General features: G+C 41.8%; 1 protein-coding gene across 4 annotated transcripts in view; it reads right to left on the bottom strand.

The window, feature by feature from the left end:
* Window positions 1-12,281, bottom strand: part of LOC117271757 (uncharacterized) — a 15,322-nt gene extending 3,041 nt beyond the window's left edge. The window contains exons 1-9 of one of the 4 annotated variants that reach the window (XM_033650121.2): window positions 12,179-12,277; window positions 11,589-11,662; window positions 11,285-11,386; window positions 8,981-9,033; window positions 8,704-8,858; window positions 8,402-8,574; window positions 4,789-4,922; window positions 3,734-3,878; window positions 3,480-3,585 (exon numbers count right to left, since the gene is read on the bottom strand). In XM_033650121.2, coding sequence (XP_033506012.1) covers window positions 3,480-3,585; window positions 3,734-3,878; window positions 4,789-4,922; window positions 8,402-8,574; window positions 8,704-8,858; window positions 8,981-9,033; window positions 11,285-11,386; window positions 11,589-11,655 — 935 coding nt within the window. In that variant the 5' untranslated portion in view covers window positions 11,656-11,662; window positions 12,179-12,277. Of the gene's footprint in view, window positions 1-3,479; window positions 3,586-3,733; window positions 3,879-4,788; window positions 4,923-8,401; window positions 8,575-8,703; window positions 8,859-8,980; window positions 9,034-11,284; window positions 11,387-11,588; window positions 11,663-12,178 lie in introns of all 4 variants that reach the window. The other 3 variants (XM_078173133.1, XM_078173135.1, XM_078173134.1) reach the window with 3 other exon arrangements.

The following is a 12,281-nucleotide window of genomic DNA, read 5'->3' as shown; positions in this document are numbered from 1 at the left end:
AGATGGACAACATGACAGCTCCCCAAAAGTGAAGCCAGAATATTTGGATCACCCCCTGGAGGTTGGCAGCAGCATAGATCATAAACCCTGTGTTAGAGGATGGGACAGGGGCCAAACTGCAAACTCAAAATACACTTAAAATACATTTTTTTCCCCCCACTGATGGTTTCTGTTGTTTCAGGTAGTTTTTGTTATGCTGCTTTTTGTTCAAATGTTTACTTGTGTGATGAGTTTGGTTTTAATTAGTTATTTGATGCTATAAAAAGGGGCTGTGGCGTCATGATTGACAGCTGTGTGAGCCAATTGGTGTGCTTGCAATTAATGCTCTGCTTGCGATGGGTCTAACAGGTGAATGGGTGAGAACTGGTGGCAGCTGACGTATGCAGGATATTTTGGCTTAATTTTTGTACAGGGGGGTCAGTAGAGACTAGGGGTGTGCCATATCACCTCGTTCACGATAATAACAGCATCATTTTTAATATCAAATGAAAAATTCATGTTGTAATACTTGCGATATTTTGACTTGTTACCCACGGCAACAACAAGCATTGCTGAAAGCGAAACTATTACAGACTCCGTGGTGGTTCCAGACAGAGGAGCAGCTTCAGCAGTGTGGAATAAACTGTTTGATGAGCAGCCCTGGACTTCTCAGACTCTTTTAGTGTCTTACTGCTCAGAGGGAACTCATTCAGCGGCTCCTCTGGCAGCAGCACAGCGTCTCTCCCTCTACGAGGCTGAAGTTGGCACCTTATTCACAGCCTCTTATTGGAATTTTCCGGTCCACCTTAAAAGTGTCATTACACCTTTAGATGGCGGTATTCAGTTGTTTTCCAACTAGCTTCCGATTCGGCACTTAAGGGGAAATTAACTTAATGCGCAGTGCGACTGTTTGTCCACTGATTGTCTGTTTTTTGTGACACTTCTTGATGTGAAAACATTTTAGACATTTTAGGTAAGACATTAACTTTGCCTGACACCCACTATTGTATTTGTGAAACATTTATTTTATTTGTGAAAATGTTAAAGGGGATATTTCTCCGTTTTTGTTTTATACCTAGACCTCATTAGACCAGGTCCATTGCCAAATAGAATAAAGGTTTCACAAATCAAAAACTGTGTCTGAATGAACGTTTAGCCTCTGTAGGATAATCTAGGCCAGATTTGAGAAGTCTTGGTTACAGATGTTTTTGATCTGGACCCAGTCTATTGTGGTCTGTATGCTGAAAAAATGGGGAAATGTGTCTTTATTGCATTTTCACAAGTCTAGGTACAGTGGGGTTTTTTTTTTATCTGGACCTGGTCTAATGAGGTCTAGGTATAAAACAAAAACGGTGAAATATCCCCTTTAACATTTTCACAAATAAAATAAATGTTTCACAAATACAATAGTGGGTGTCAGGCAAAGTTAATGTCTTACCTAAAATGTCTAAAATGTTTTCACATCAAGAAGTGTCACAAAAAACAGAAAATCAGTGGACAAACAGTCGCACTGCACATTAAGTTAATTTCCCCTTAACTTTCCCCTTAAGTGCCGAATCGGAAGCTGGCGAATCGGAAGCTAACTTCAGCGTCGTCAGTTCATGAATTAGTTGGAAAACAACTGAATACCGCCATCTACAGGTGTAATGACACTTTTAAGGTGGACTGGAAAATTCCAATAAGAGGCTGTGAATAAGGTACCAACTTCAGCCTCGTTCTCCCTCTCCTTTCTCGCCGTGCGCAGTGCGCACACAGGAGTCTGTGTCGTCAAGTGATTTTGTGATAAACCTTTGGTAATGTAAACCTATGTGACGCTCGCGGTCCAGGTGGGAAAAAAAAAACAACTCAGTCATTTAGGATTTTACTAAAAGAAGGGAATCACCTGTTGATTTATATATATAGATCCCAGGGGACATTTTTTGCATATGGATGCTGTTTAAATGTGTAATTTGTGGTAGATTTTATTTTGTTGAATTATTAATATTGTAAACAGAATCTGAATCTCACTCTGAGTTACTGTTGTTCTATCTACCTCTTAAATACTGTGATGTTATTTTAGGGCCATATCGCCCACCCCTATGAGACACGTCATCCATCTTTATATACAGCCTACAGTGACACAGTAATAGATATACAAATGGTCTTATTTTTGGATGAACTGTTCCTCTAAGCACAAATGTCGGTACACATTTTAAACTCATCCTCATGCCATTTGCATCGGTTAAGTGATTTTGATAAATATTTTGTCTGTCAAAGTGAAACTGCCACAGAAAGAAGAAGTGCATCCTTCCGTTATCTCGTTTTGCATTTTCTTTATGTTGTGTTTTTCCCCTGTTTGGCTATTTTTGGAACTCAAACGGGGATTTCTGTTTGAGCCTGAAGGAAGTTTAGCGTGGATGTTTTGCCGTGGCTTTTCAGCAAAAAGACCACCACCTTTTCACACCTCTCACTTCTCCTTTCTGTTCTGTTTTTTCACTTAATCTAACCGCCTCTGGTGACTTCAGGGTCATTTTTGCTGTCTGTCGCCCTTTCACATTTGAACAGAGAACAGAGTTTGTTACCAGATTAGAAACATCTTAGGCAGATACAAAAAAATCAGGTGTGAAGAGAGATAAGAAGGCTGTGAGAAGATGTGTGCATGTGTGAGGCTCTGCGTTGATGTAGAGCCCACACCGTAGCCTGACGTGCGCCTCCCCAGAAATGTAACTACAGGCTCAGCGTTGCAGACCTCCTGTCTATTTTTGTAAGCTGAAACCATTTCCCTCAGTGGAAACAAAGCTTTTTACTTAAATTACACTGATAAGAAACAATATATTGTAACGTCAATAAAACCCCCACAAAAATAGCATTATAAGTCTTGTGTGTGATTTATTCTGGCTCCATATGAGCAGAGGAAATCTCTGCTCATCACTAGGCTAATTTATACAATGTAAAATGTCTTGTGCTAATAACGTTAGCATCTTATACTTGTTTGTAAAATGTGTTTAGTATAAGAAAGTTGTTTTGTCAGTGAACCTTGTGAGTTGTAATTGAGCCGAATTTTGTAACGTTACCTTTGTTAAATGTTGCTGTTGTCCCTGGCTTCATGTGGATAGAGGAAAAGTCTGCTAGCTGCTAGGCTAATTTATACAATGTAAAATGCCATAGGCTTGCGCTAAAAACATTAGCATGTTGTATTGGTGGGAGAAATGTGTCCAGATAAAGACAAGTGCTTTGTCTCTGAATGCTGTGAGTTACAGTGAAGCTGATTTGTGTACTTGTGTTTGAAATTATCGCTATTAAGCCATGTTTAATGTGTGTTTAATGTGTGTTCTGAATTGACTAAACTTTTCGTCATTTCACAGAAACACTGCCACCGGCAAGTGTTTTGGAGGTGTAACTGCAGAGTGACACAGACACACCACCACACAACTTTAAATGCTCACAACAGCACAGGCCACGTCTGTAGGCTACAGTGTAGGGTCTGCGGCACAAGTATAAATCCCCTTTAGTTACAATACCTCTGATAGCGCACCAGCAGCAGCACAGCCAGGAGGATCATGGGTATTCCAAGTGATATTAAGATGATCACCACAGTGTTGAGTTTGTATATCGACTGTTCTACCGCTGAAATCAGACACACACATATAAATTATACTAAATATATAACAGTGCACTCAGACTTAAAGATGTCGACCGATGGATGGAGAAAATAAAAAGTCATCAGCCTTTAGTTAGACCACTATTAGAGACAACTTTAACAAACGGCACTTACTGACGGTGTGACTCCAGTCACTCCATTGAGTAGCTTCTTGGCAGTCGCTTTTCTTTCTCGCCCTCATCCTCACACTGTAGGTGCAGGTAGGATTTGCATTGGGCTCTGTATAAGACAGCCCCTCGGTCACATTTCTGGGTCTTTCCTGTATTAAAATGATAAAGATTCAGCAGAAAACACTGAGTAGGTCAATCTTATTTAGTTTTAATGTTTATTGTTATTGCCTTAATGTGGAAACAAACAAGTTTTCAACTTTTTCCCAGCTATTGCGTTTCTAATTGGTATGATTGTTGGCGCCGCTGTTGCAAAGACAACCGGATCACTTTGTGGTATCCTCAGAGCCTTGCAACAATTCTCCTTCCTTCTTGTTTCCTTTTAGTTACTTTGGTTGTTTCACCATCCACCTTTTTTACTCATGGGGAAAGTGACTGCAAAGAACTGACATTGATACTCTCTGGTAACTGGGGATAGCTGCTGATAACTACCACAGAAACACAGTTCTTTTGTGCCGTAAATTGAGCCTTCATTTCCTGGGAGACTGTAGACAGAATTGACCCCTTGCTAAGTCCCGCCCCTGCAGACTTGCCAATCATAACGTAGGATTGGGCTGGCTCAGACCAGAGTCTGACAACAACACAGCTGTGCTCCATTGACTCTAATACAATCGTTTCAGATTTCCTTCATTTTCAGGCTGGTTTTGTGGATTTGGAGCTAAATGTTGTGCCTGGGGCACGTCATGTATTAATGATACTCGTTACCTGGAGAGGTTGGAAAAAGATAAACGTTTCTTCCCTGTTCCAAATCCAAAATCAGACAGTTTTCACTGTAGGGTTAGCTAGCTAGCTACTGAAGATATAGCCTACTGAATGTATACACATGCTGCTTTTGCTTTTTAATGATTATAACAGTGAGAAAAAGACTGACCCTGCTGTAGGGAAGCAGTGATGGGAAGCAGGGAAACTTTGTCTTGTTTACGTGCACCAAATAACGCACTAAATGGTATATGTGATATGGAATAATCAACATCTGTATCCATACACACAGACATACCGTACCTGGTCACCCATGTCCAGCTGGTATTCAAAGCACGAGGGGTTAGAGTTTGCTCGACTGTGGGGCAGATCCCATGTCACCAACAGGTCTCCATCTTTAACTGATGCATTGATGTTCTGGGGTGGAGACAGGACCTCTGTGACACACACAACCACAAAGTTAGTTAAATAATTGATCATTCATGTTGAAGGGATGCTGTGGACTCTCTACAACTTCCAGTCTAAGCTTAGCAAATTAATTTATGTACCTAACTATAGGTTTTAAGAGCAGGGTCATAATGTCATAAGAATAAAGTTTTAATTTAAGTGACAAAGGTCCCCAGCCTCAGCCTTAAGGGGCTGAGGCTGACCTCAGCCATGATGTGTGCGTCCTGTGAGTTCATTTACTTATTTAATATTTGATTTACCTGATTATCACAATTTCTGTTGAGATATTTGATTTATTCCCTCCGACAAGGATGATATGTTTTCGGTTTGGTTTGTTTGTATGTCAGCAGGATTACAGAAAAACTGCTGGCCCAATTTTCATGGAACTTGGTGGAAGGATGTAGCATTGGCCGAGGAAGAACCCATCACTACAATGCTGTCATGGCATGTAGGCAAGCTGTCCCTGTCAGAAAGCATCTGGGAGTCGAGCTCTATCGCCTGGTGAATAGGGCAGCCTACTGCAGCAGCTTTATGGCTTCAGTGGTTTCAACGGCCCGCTCCGACACTGTATGGTGAGTGATCACCTTCTGCACAGTGAAGTATGAGGTGAAAAAACCCACATGAGTTCCAATATGAGCGTTCTCACAGCCATGGCATGGCCAGTGATCAGATATGTATCAGATTTAAGAACACATATGAAAGTGGCTCAGGTCTGATTGGAAAAATATCGGATTTTTGTGTCCACACTACTCTAAAAAGATCAGATCTGTGTCACATTAGAGCAACAAATCAGATTTGGACCACATTTGCTTGTAATGTGACCACAGTCGACGGGTGCTTCACACCTGCCCTGTTTGGTTTGGTTCATTTGAACTCAGGTGCTTATCAAAACAACCAGGCTGAGACCTTCTTGAAGAGGTGATCCGAACCAACTGCAGTCGCATGACACATTGTTTGGGTTAAACATGAGCATGTTACAGTCCTGGAGGATTATTAATGTGCACCTCCTCCTGTACTGCCTTAATATGCACATTCAGCACATCCAATGCATCAAAACATTGTTTTCTAGTTGGAGCCGCGCCTCGTTTTCAAACTGTATGGTTTGACTAAAATGAACAATGACAGCAATATAGTCCACGATGACCAGCGCTAAAATCAACCTGTGTAGCTGTCCCTCCATTGTGACATTAGAAATTGTCACATTTATCTTGCAGGCGTCTTCAATATTTTGTTTACTTCCTGGATTTTTCCAGCCAATTTCTGACCAATCAAGAGCAGCCTCCTGGTGCAGGCATTTTACCTGGTCCACTTGTACATGCTGCAGTGAGAACACAAACCACCTCTAGGCAATTGTGCAATTTTGTAAAAAAAAAAAAAATAGTCCCTGATTCAGACCAAAGCAAGACAACTCTAGGTCTGAAAGCACCCTAAGTTGCTAGGGTCCAGGTCTTGGAATCTGACTGACTGTTTTGTACACAGGACTGTCACAGGAAACCACAGTTTCTCGGTTAAAACCAAAAAAAAAAAAAAAAAAATTATGATCTCTGCGGGTGGACTAACCAGGAGTGGGGCACCATATTCTAAGTCCCCTGCATAAGCAGTCTCTGTGGGTGCCCTTTCTCTCTTGATACATGTCTATCTCATGCACCTTTTGAAGTTTTTTTTTTTTTTTTAACAAAGTCAGTTTGCTTTCTTTCTTCTCCTTTTTGGAACCCCAATTTTTCTTTTTTGTGGAAAGACATGATGGTGTACGTTAGTGCTCCAGCAGCATAAGAATTCAGTCACTCTGGGTATAGAAAAGAATCTAAGTGCAAGGATGGACTAAACTATTTTATGCCTTGAAGGGGCGAGAGGGGAGCTTTCACTATTGTTTTATTCAAAGTTCAGTCTTTCAGTTGATTTATTAAGCCAGTTTTAATTCAATTATGGCAATAATTAAATAGAAATTAAAAACTGCAAACAAAACCAACCTAGGTAGTGACCAAAGGAATGAGATTGTGGATAAAGGTGGCCAAAATGAGTTTCCTCTGTGGGGTGGCTTGGCTCAGCCCTTAGAGACAGGGGGAGGAGTTGTCTGTTTAGTAAGTGTTGGTGGTGCTTTTTGTTGTTGGTGTTAGAGTGGCTGTGCGTCACTTATCAGAACAAGGAAAGTGACTCATCAGTCAGTTCAAACATCCATCCATCTGTCCCTTTCCATCCACTTATGCCTGGCCGGTTCGCCGGGGACAGCAGGCTGAGCAAGGTGCCCCAGACATCCCTCTCCCCAGCAACATTTTCCAGCTTCTCCAGGGGGATCCCAAGGTGTTCCCAGGCCAGGAAAACTAACAGGAGGTGCCCAGGAGGCATTCTGATCAGATGCCTGAACAAACTCAACCTGTCCCTTTCAAAGCAAAGGAGTCGGTACACATCAAGGAAAAGGTGAAGAAGATGGGCACCAACTGAACCAGCATCCTGCCAGCTATTGTACAGGTGTTGTAAAATAAACTGGACCACATCTGTGCTGCATCAGTTTCCAACGGGATATCAGGAACTGAAATATCCTTTGTTTCACTGAAACTTGGCTAAATCCTGGACAGCGTCATTCAACAAGGAGTCTCTTTTTCTATTTGCTGATCCAACAGCAGCGGCACGGTGCTGCAGTGATTAGCATTGTCACCTCACAGGGTTCTCCAAGAGGGTTTTTGGTTTGGACCTAGGGTGGGGGAGCCCTCTGTGCAGAGTTTACATGTTCTCCCCGAGTCAGCTTGGATTTCTTCAGGTACTGTGGCTTCCTCCCACAGTCCAAAGACATGCAGGTTGATTGGTGACTCCAAACCATTTCAGTATGGTACCTTTGGAATCAAAAGTTACCTACCAGACATGGTACCTAGACCCTGGCATTTCCACTACAAACCTACTCTTTCATGTGGGCGGGAATGGTGTCACTCACTTCTCTGTCCAGAACTCACCGTATTTCCTCATTACCGTAGACACAGAGGGAAGTCTGCGCCTCTTTTATCGTCCACAGAATGAGGCTGCACACCGAGATTTTCAGAACAAAATAAAACAGGCTGCAGTGAGAGTCTATCTCCATGGGATATTTAAAAATAGCAGGTTTGTGCATTTTGTCCTTCTCAGGCAAGCTCTGGGGTTTAGTGTGGCCGGACTCCACAGGAACAACGCTCTGCGCTGCTATTTTTTTCTCAGAGTGAGGATTAGAATATATGTAGTTCGCATAATCTGGTCGAAATTAATATATATAAACACTTGAAGATCCACTCATTACTAAAAGTGTATGTCATATAAAAACTAAAGTACAGCTGCTGCAAGAGGCAGCAAAACATCCTTTCATTTATAGTAACAGTAATAAAACTCTTCACAGTATGAACAGTGGTTGCATGAGCCTCAAAACCAGCCACAACTCAGCCACAATTTTAATGATTCACATGAAGACCTCAGCAACTACTCAGTGTTTGCCTTGGAGTGTTACCTATCATGTCCATGTCGTATGCACAGATGTAGACCGTCCACTCGTGGTGCAGGGTTAAGTTAAAGTGGAGGATTACACTGCTCCCATGTTTGTGCAGACGTAAGGAACTCGATCCGACTCTTTCCCCAGGCGAAGCATTCAGAGAGCAAACTGTTCTCTCATCATCACAAATACTGATTGAAAAGACAGAGACAGAAATTAACACTCTATATTATAATTTTTAAATGCCGGTTTTATAAGTGTACATTTATTTCAATAAGTATTCATCAAAGCTTTATGTGTCATTTAAAAAATATGAATACCTGATATGGACAAAGAGCTGCGTGTCCTTCTGTAGAGTGTGGAATGACCAGGAGCAGTTCAGTGTATTTGTTGGATAAAGGAGGCAGTGAAAATTATCATTCACCTCAGACACCTCTACATAATGTCCCTCCTTTGAAGTACTCTCTGGATATATCTGAAACAGTTCAAACATAAAGAACAGACTATAGAAATCAAAAATGTAATCTTCATTAAAGCAGGAAGCTTTTGTCGAGCCTGTGTGGCCTCTGGATGTTGAAATAACATTTTGATTCTCACATCGCCATGAATCTTTTCCAGCTGGCAGACATCTTGACTGTTGGCCTCCGTCTCTATTAAAAGAGGACACACATGAAGAGTTATAGCACGAGAGAAAACATAATTAGAAGCCATCAAGTTCTCATTTGACACACAGTCACCTGCAGACCAGTCTGAACATCAGTGCCAGTCTATCAAAATTTAAAACACGTTGCACTTTCTTTTCTGCAGTGCACCATGCTTAAAGAGACAGTTCACCCCAAAATCCAAAATACATATTTTTCTTCTTTAGTTCTATTTATCAGTCTAGACTGTTTTGGTGTGAGTTGCACAGTGTTGGAGATATCAGCCGTAGAGATGTCTGTCTTCTCTCCAATATAATGGAACTAGATGGCACTCAGCTTGTGGTGCTCAAAGTGCCAAAAAAATACATCTGAAAAACTCAACATCAATGTCTCTTTCCAGAAATCATGACCTGGTTACTCAAGATAATCCACAGACCTTGTTGTGAGCAGTTTCATGTAGGAACTATTTTCTTTCTACCAAACAACTCCTGCCAACTGTATCAATGCACAGAGGGAACCTTGCATCTACTCATGGACAAGAGGCTGGAGCTTTAACATTAGCTAGCACAGTGGTGCTAGGTGAGCCAGCAATACATGCATTTTGAGCACCACTAGCCAAGTGCCATACAGTTCCATTTGTTATGTATGAGTAAGACACTATTCTGTTTTACGACATCACAACGTTCTACGTCAGGGTTGTTGAGCTTTACGTGTATGTGTTTGCGTTGGCGGTACAAATGGCACAGCGAAGTAAACGGCAGCTATTTTTTCATGCAAGACTGAAACCAAGTGAGACTCGTTATTCTTACACCACACAAGAATATAACACCATTATGTTGGAAAGAAGGCAGACATCTCTACAGCAGTTATCTCCATTGCTCGGCAACTCACACCAAAACAATCTAGACTGATAAATAGCATTAGGCTATATGAATAACTGGAAACATGAAACAATGCAGCAGTGATGACTTGGGTCTGTCTCAACCTTCCATCAGCAGAGTGATCACACTAACAGACTAGAGCTTAGATCGGGCCCAAAAAATTCAGCCCGACCCGGCCCAAGCCAGTGCACGTTATGTCCGAGACCGGCCTGGCCCGTCCAATTAACTGCAATCATGGGCCTGAGCCCGATTTAAACCCGACATTTTTCAATAAGTTGGCGTTACAATTAACGCTAAGGACACACCGAGCGCGTTAGTGCCGCGCTTGACTGTCCACACAGGCAGCGCATTTCTCCTGCGCTCTCTGCGCCGGTTAAACATCGACTCCACTCGTCTGTTCCCGTCAGTACTCGTTTTTTCACTTCACCAGGTCATTTTAAACATGGGTAAGTCCATATTTTCATCGTTTTTTATAACGTAATAAGTTAATGACAATTTGTCATTGCATGTCCATGTATTGAACGTGTTGGGTAAACACTGAATGAATAGGGCATATTTTTTGCAGGCATGGACAGCAGCTGCTGTCCCTCCCACTTATCTCGACCACCCGCCCTCTCTCTCTCTTTCTGTATGTGTGAATTGCAACCCCCAACCTGTAGCCATTTCTCTCTCTCTCATATCTGACTCTCTCTCTCTCTCTCTCTCTCTAACAGACAACACTATCAATCTCATATGGTGATGCAGTCAATTTCATTTCCACTGGGTGTCCCCACATCTTGCAGGCTCACAAAGGGGTGTGTCTGTGACAACCAATCACACCTGTCAGAAGAAAGCATCACACCTAGCAACAGAGTCAACCACACCTCCTCACTAAGATACAAGTTTCTGTCTCTTCCTCGCTCAGAGTTCCTCTGAGAACTTTCCTACATCACCCCTAAACTCCTTACTAAAAGTTTTTAGGCTAAGTTAGGAGCTCTGTGGGAGTATTCTCAGAAAGTTTGTGAATATGGTCCCAGGTGCCTAGAGAGCAGAAATGCGAGGCACGTCGCAATGCAAAAATAGTGAGCAAAAAGCTGAATTCTCATTAAAAACAATTACAAAAGACCGCCTCCAGCTGCTAAAACACTTTCTGTGTGATCGAGGCCTTAATACAGTGGTTCCCAACTGGACCAGCCACGGGGTCCACATTTCTCCTCAGTCATTAGTTTGCGATCCACACAGGTTTATTTAGTCAGCATCATATTTGCGTTTGGCCATGTCGTAGAGCTAGTTTCCTGTCTCTGTCAACTAGCTGTCTGTCAGTCACTCATTCTACAGCATGTCAGAATTAAAGCTCTGTACCAGAAATTCACTTTACTTAAAAAAAAATTGCGTCCTACCTCTGGACTGTGACCCACCAGTTGGGATCCACTGGTTTAATATGTCAACATTTTCTGAGTCATTTCCCTTTACTGGGTGCAGGAAGCTGGTTTCCTCGAATACTGTAAACAAGAAAAGCAGAAATTGCAACACCACCCTGATAAAAACAAGATAGCCAGAAGTATTTGACGAATCAAACTGGTGCTCTAAAGATGCGACATTACAGTAATACCTGTAGTCCAACATTCATTAATGTATATCCATTAAGTATGTGTGTGTGTGTGTGTGTGTGTGTGTGTGAGAGTCATGTCAAGAGATACACACCACTTTGTGAGGCACACAAAACCAGAAGACCGGACCAAAGTATTGGATGGAGAGGAAGCAGTTCCATTACCAACCTGGGGGATTCACACATACAGAAACACACACTCCTGAGCATACAGCATGTTGTGTAGGTTGAAGAAGCTGTCGTATCAGTCCACACTAACTTATTTCTTGACTGTTTATACTTCCCCTTTTTAAAAGCCTAAATTTAGTGAACAACATCTGGTAAGACATCTCAGTGGGTAATCGAACACAAACAAACAAACAGCTCTCTAAAATGAGTCTTGATTCTCGTCTCGCTTATATTAAAATGTGAGTTTTAACAACATATACATATCCACTGCCTACAAAAGCTTTTACATTTTTCCACACACTAAAAAGAAAAGCAAGAAAAAGTTAGCGGTGTTTTGTTTTATTTAGCCTACACAATCAGCTATACTACCCTCTCTCAAAAGTGCTAAATGGATAAACCTATGGTAAGATATTACAGGTGTTAGCTGCTTATAAATATAATCTAACAAATAATCCTCCTACAGCAGCTACACATTACATTTCTGTGATCGTAGATAGCGTTACTCAAAAGTTGTTACCTCCGCCTGCTCCTCCACAGTCACTTACTGTCAGTGCTGTCTGAAGACACATTTCTGTGGAAAGAAGAAGCATGACGTCATGTACTGTACAAAGCTTCAGGAA

This window comes from Epinephelus lanceolatus, chromosome 12 (assembly GCF_041903045.1).
Source record: "Epinephelus lanceolatus isolate andai-2023 chromosome 12, ASM4190304v1, whole genome shotgun sequence".
In the NCBI taxonomy this organism is placed as follows: domain Eukaryota; kingdom Metazoa; phylum Chordata; class Actinopteri; order Perciformes; family Serranidae; genus Epinephelus; species Epinephelus lanceolatus.
The sequence above is the reverse complement of the archived record's forward strand: the minus strand, read 5'-3'. Positions and strand labels throughout refer to the sequence as shown.